The 6,262-nt window shown below is 50.1% G+C and overlaps 1 protein-coding gene across 1 annotated transcript; it reads right to left on the bottom strand.

The window, feature by feature from the left end:
* Positions 1 to 19: 19 nt before the first annotated feature.
* On the bottom strand, positions 20 to 6,258 carry EARS2 (glutamyl-tRNA synthetase 2, mitochondrial; the record flags this gene model as incomplete). Its single annotated transcript, XM_010719792.2, has 9 exons — positions 20 to 639; positions 1,259 to 1,394; positions 2,398 to 2,528; positions 3,685 to 3,838; positions 3,982 to 4,090; positions 4,313 to 4,785; positions 5,023 to 5,212; positions 5,931 to 6,086; positions 6,225 to 6,258. Coding segments are annotated over 9 exons (1,467 nt in total), but the record flags the coding sequence as incomplete, so codon positions are not given.
* Between the last annotated feature and the right edge of the window lie 4 nt (positions 6,259 to 6,262).

The raw sequence follows: 6,262 nt of genomic DNA, 5'->3' as shown, positions 1-6,262 counted from the left end.
CAGACAGCACGCAGAAAGGTGGTTTTGGTGACGGCTGTCACCAGGGCGATTTAACACTTAAAGGTCAGCCCTCCAATAGGGAAAGTTCCACATTTCAGCTGAACCACGCACGCAGCACGGTGAGTTTAAAGTCCTTTCTCCACAGCAGCAGGTAGCAGTGCTCAGTGCCCCCCACCCCCCAGCACTGCTCTGGTGCTGGCCGGGCTCCTCCAGCTGCAGGGCAGTGCCCAGAGCAAGGTGGGCAGCTGGCACAGCACTGCCTTCCATCTGTGGGCACTGAACAAGCTGATAGAAGTCTCTGGATCCCAGCCAGAACACTTGGCTATTTCCACAGGGTGACAGCACAAGGACAGACCTCTCTCTGTATGCAGCTCCTCTCCCATACAGACTGCCTCATGCTGAGTGTACAGACACAGACACCCGCGTGGCCCAAAGCCCAGCACATCTGATCAGAGATGATCACGCTGTCACCAAGAAGTCCGGCTCTGCAATGCTGACAGGTGGTACCCACACCTCCTGGACCCAGCGCTGGCTGTCCGTGCTGTGGGTCTCACATTAGCTGGACAGCACTTTGCGTATCCTTCCACACACTTCTCTGGGGCCCAATGTCACCATCATCTCAGCAACGCTCGGTCCATGCTGAAAGCACAGAAGAAATCTTTGTGCAAACGGAAACTTACACTTTCCAGTACAAAAGTCTGTACCACCAGGCAGGAAGTGATGAAGTGACAAGCTATCAGATTGCTGTTAGACCAAGGGGTTTTGTTAGCAATCTCAAAGCAAGACATAGCTCTTTTTTCTTGAAGTAAAATGGCCAAGCTGAACCAAAAACAACAACCCCAGAGCTTAAGCTAGAAGCAGGCTGTGAAGAATGCCTCCTGTAAAACTTGGGTTTGAACTCTGTACAGCAGATGAATGCAAAGCACTGCGCTCAAGATCCTCATTAGCATAAAACTCACACGGTAGCAAACGCCCTCTACAGCTGGTCCAGAAGTTTTGCTAACTTCAGGTTTGCAAGCAGTATATCCATGCCTTAAAAAGGCCTTTCTGGAATTGTCAGAACAGCCCTTTCTTCCAGAACTGCTTTATGTCAGTACTTTCACTCCTAACAGCAACTGACATAAATTCTTCTAATAAGTCCAGCCCAAACACTGATATCTTGAGAGCATAGAAAGATAGCTACTTAAAAACCACACATAGAACCAGAAGGCCCCAGCACCAGAATTTTTTTATTATTATTATTATATATTTTTTTTACCTGCTGCCCACTGAGAGCCAGGCGGAGGAGCTTCATCATGCTGCTGTACTTGGTCTCTCTGGTCTGCTTCTGGAGGTTTCTGAGGTCTTTGTTCAACTCCTCAATGGTCCAAACAGCTGCCGGCTTTGTCATAAGCCTTTAGGAAATAAGTAATTCAGACTTCTGAATAAATACAATTTTTAGAGATGCAGGAGCCATTGCTGGCAGCACCAGATGTAGACAGCAGTACTATTATCTCCACAGGACAGGCAGGATTCTGACATTTAAATTGCCATCACCTGGATTCAGTTACCACTCAGCTGTGACAAATGACTGGGGGCAATCAGCTTTGCAGACAGCTGAAAATAATAGTCAATTTTGCAGTTATCGCCACCTCAACTTCTCTCTGAGGTGTTCAGGGGCCATTTTCATCAAAAGCTTTGACCTGATATACACAGAATCTGAACAGGAAAAGAGATTGACATGGCATCCCTCCCAGCTGCAAGGCATACAGCAGCAGAGGAACATGCAAGGCAGCAATGAAACATGCTGGCAAAGCCCCACAGAATTCCTTGGTACAGAAGAGAGGACCTAGCAAAGGTTGGACAGACACTCTGCCATCCCAGTGATGCTTCTAACTGGAGAGAAATGCAAACTGCTAGCTAGGGGCCAATAAATGAACCAGAGGATTGCCCCAGGGGTGAGTGCTTTGGAAGCAGTTAATTCTGCTGGGCATAGACTGCATTCATTCCAGAGACCCAGCAGACTTGGGATAGGTCTACACACATGCAGACCAAACCACCTTGTCCTTCTGTCAGATGCTGCAACAGACAAAGATACAGGAGATCAGGCAGCACAGAAAAGCTTTTAGTTTCCTTCATCAGCACTATGTTTGCACATAAATTTATTGTGCCCAGTGCTTTACAAAGCACAGACATGACAATTCTTGCTTAAGAGCCTTAATGTGATATTTCCTGCTGGTAAACAATCTTTCAATTAAGTACATACAGAACCTCTTAGCAGAGATTAACTGCAGCACATTCTGAAGTGAAGCAAAATACATGAAACCATGAGCACGTCCAAGATGAATACAGCAGCCAAGCAGCAATGCCATGGGACATCAGATAGATGTGTATAGAGGTATACAAGGTGACACTTACTCTAGAACTAGTTTTCCTATTTCATCTACTTCTGCAGAAATAGTCTGTAGATGCTCTCGGGACACCAAGGGCCTAACCCACAAGTAGGAATAGTTGCCTGACACCAGGTCCTTCAGATAGCTTATGTGGCCCTGGGGAAAAAAAAAGCAAAGCTGGCAAGACCAGGGGTGACAGTAACAGTCTGGGGAGGGAAAAACTTATCTCTGTGCTTCACAAACAGCTGAAGAGGATCCCAGCACACTGCTGCCTCGTGCTTTGTGCCTGCTTAGAAAAAACGTGAACTGCTGACATTTTCATTGCTGTTTTTCACACCCATAACTGCCTGGTGCACACAGAGATACAAAAGCAGCCTGAAGGGTTTGGTACCAGTCCTGCACACGCAGCTGACTCACTCTGTCCCTGGAAGTGGCTCGCCACACTCAGTTGCTGCCTCTCATGAGATGCACACAGAGTCACATGGGCAGCCCACAGCGAAACCTCTGCTGACAGACAGGGTCTCTGCCTACCCATACAGAGGCACTTTACCACACTCAAGGAATTCCCCAGATACTACAGCAGTATCCAAGGGGCAGAGTGGGAAACTGCCAGTTCATCCTTTTTCCTAGCACTGGGAAAAGCCACAATATTTCCTATCCCCTTTACAGCCTGCACTCTGCCATTGACCTGAGACCAGGGCTCTGCACGCCCAAGTGCCATTAGTTTAACCATCAAGAGCTTCATCTATCTCTGCTAAGCAGTTGCTTTGCCTTTGCTTCCAAAGCACGGAGCTTAACTACACAAGCATCTTTACGCTGCCCAATTAGCAAAAAGCATGGGTGAACTGCCTGGTAGTTCAAGGAGCCTGCTCAGTACAGATCTTTGCATCACGGGCACATTCCATGCTGGATCATGAGGCAAAGCACTGCATGGAAGTCTTCAACTCTCATCTAGACAAAGCCCCAGCTGGCCTGATCCCTGCAATACTAATAGTATTTCCATGGCTGGGACACATCCTCCCTCAACCAAAGGAGCCAGCTTAACAAAGAGCCAGCGAGGTTACAACCCTGCAAAGATTGCCAAGATATTCAGCAAGCTCATTCCTACAGGCCAGCCAACCACACCATTGTATTTTGGCAGAATGTGCACACCCAAACTGGCAGTTACAGACACTGTTGGCACTGTTGGCAGTCAGCAGAGCTCAGGTCAAAGCAGTGCCCCAAACTCAGCTGAGTCTTCACCCACAAAACCATGCGTGCCCATGCTGCAGCGCTCCACAAAATGGTAATACCATTTTATCACTTCTCATACTTTTCTCAGCAGGAGGACTTGCTCCACATACTCCTTTTCCAGAACCTCTTTATCCACTTGTTGATCACCATAGACATGCTCCACCAGCAACTGCAGCTCTTGAATTAGCTTCTGTCGTAACCCTTCATTCTCAATATGGCGAGTGAGGTGCATCCTGGACAAAGAGAAACCGCTCTGGGTTTTGTTCACTCTAATCATCTCCATCTCATATTTATCAGTTAAAACTAGAGCAGTTGGAAAGGCAACATCAGACCTTGGACAGACATCCTACAAAGGATCTACCACTGATATTTCTACCTGTTGAATTCTGGAAGTTTCTCAAGATCCAGTAGCGCAGAATGGGTTGTAATTCTGCCTATTTCAAACTGCGAGATCAGCTCCTCCAAAGTCCTCCCCATCTGTTTCTCTGCAAAATAATTAAGCTAGGTCATGACATACATTCACTCTCCAGCAGAAAGATGAAGTTGCTGCTTTTCATCAGTAAAGGCAATATGAGTGCTGGTATAGCAGCACAGCTGAGGGAACAGCGAGAAAGAAGGGTTGCTTTCTAATACTAAAATAAACCCATCCTTCCCACTAAAGTCAGCCCCAAGGGGTTTCTACCAAGCACCAAGCCTGCTCTCATTACCTGTAAACCCAGAACCGCAGTTGGTTATCATGTCCAGCAGAGCCTCAGGCAGGTAGCCCTCCTGGGCAAAGCGCTCCAGGAAGATGTCCCCCTGCCTCTTGGACAGCTTACTGCCATCCTTGTTCAGAAGCAGTGGAAGGTGCCCGAACTGCGGGGGCTCCCAGCCGAAGGCTTTGTAGAGGAGGAGGTGCTTGGATGTTGAAGTAAGCCACTCAGTCCCACGCAGGACGTGACTGATGCCCATGTGGTGGTCATCCACCACGTTGGCCAGGTGGTACGTGGGGAAGCCATCTCCCTTGAGGATCACCGGATCGCCCTCCACCTCTGCCACCTCGTGTTTGTTCCAGCCATAGACCAGATCCTGGAAGGGCTCCACGCCCCGCTCCAGTCGGAAGCGCACGACCCAGTCCAGGCCCTGTGCCAGCTTCTCAGCCACCTCCTTAGGTGACAGGTGCCGGCACCGGTTGTCATATCTTTGAGAGAGGAGAATGAAGGTGTCAAGTCAATATAGGCCAAACCCAGCAATACATTTCACATTCCCAGAACATGGATTCATGACTTTTAGCTGCGATCTGCCCACTGTGTATCTCTGCAACCCCTCCATCCTCACACATCACTCTCCTAAACCCCTAAGGTTGTGAAGACAGCCCTGCCGACACATACTTGCCCTGCATTTGAGAGAAAGGGGCACAGAGGGGACAGTCTCCTACCGCGGGGTCTGCTGGTTGCGCAGGGCCTCCTTCCTCAGCAGCTCCAGGCGCTGTGGGGTGCAGAAGCAGCGATACGCAGCACCGCGGTCCAGCAGCACTTCGCTGGCGGCCCTGTAGAGGTCGAGCCTGAGGGACTGCTTGTAGGGGCCGAAGGGACCACCACGCTGAGGGCTCTCATCAGGGGGAATGCCTGGAAGAACCACACAGTAGGCCTAGAAAAAGCTCCAAAACCCCCTCTTTCAGTTGTGAAACTCAAAAAAAAAAAAACATGGAATCAGACACCTCCAGATCCCTTCTGGTAAGCACCCATACACAAAGAATGTACCAATGTACAGTGAAGACTGAGTGCCTCTGGTCTTTCTGTGAGGTTTCCCACACACAGGCCCTGTTACAGCTGTATTGTGCCACTGCTGCAGGTGGGAGTGTGTGTGTCAGACAGTGCAGACCAACCTGATGCTCACTCCAACACAGCTCAGCATTACCTTATCAGAGAGCCATTGAATGGTTTGATTTGGAAGGGACTTCTAAAGGCCATCTGGTCCCACTCCCTGCATTGAGCAGGGACATCCACAGCTCCATCAGTGCTAAGAACCCCACCAGCCTGACCTTGGCTGTGTGCAGGGATGGGGCATTACCCCCTCTCTGAGGGCCCTGCGCCATTCCTCCCTGCCCTTACTTTAAACAACATCTCCTTTATATCCAATCTAAACCTCCTCCCTTCTAGTTTGAAACCAAACACAAAGTCTTGGTGCCAAAACAATAGCTGTGTCATTACATTTGAACAGATTCATCATGCTTGAAACACCGCGTGCTTTGTTACCCTGCAAAATACCCTCGTTCTCTCACTGCCCGTACCAGGGCAAAGGCCCTGGTGGCACCGGCACTGGACTCGCTGCCTGGGGTCTTACCTGCCCAGTGCAGCATGTTCTCTATGCTCTCGGCAGCCCCGGGCACCACCCGGCCTTGGTCAGTGTCCTCCACTCTCAGCACGAAGGTCCCTCGCTGCTGTTTGGCAAAGATGTAATTGTACAGCGCAGTGCGGAGGCCGCCCAGGTGCAGGAAACCTGTAATCGTGTGCAAGGCACGGAAGAGCGCAGTGACTGGAGAGAAAGCGAACGGGGCACCTCCTGCAGCCCCGACCCCAACTTAGCAATGCTCCCGCCGCTAGGCCAGGGCTGCCCTCAGGCTGACGAGACCGTTACCTGTGGGGCTGGGCCCGAAGCGCACCCGCGGCCCCGAC

This window comes from Meleagris gallopavo, chromosome 16, assembly GCF_000146605.3.
Source record: "Meleagris gallopavo isolate NT-WF06-2002-E0010 breed Aviagen turkey brand Nicholas breeding stock chromosome 16, Turkey_5.1, whole genome shotgun sequence".
NCBI classification, from domain to species: domain Eukaryota; kingdom Metazoa; phylum Chordata; class Aves; order Galliformes; family Phasianidae; genus Meleagris; species Meleagris gallopavo.
The sequence above is the reverse complement of the archived record's forward strand: the minus strand, read 5'-3'. Positions and strand labels throughout refer to the sequence as shown.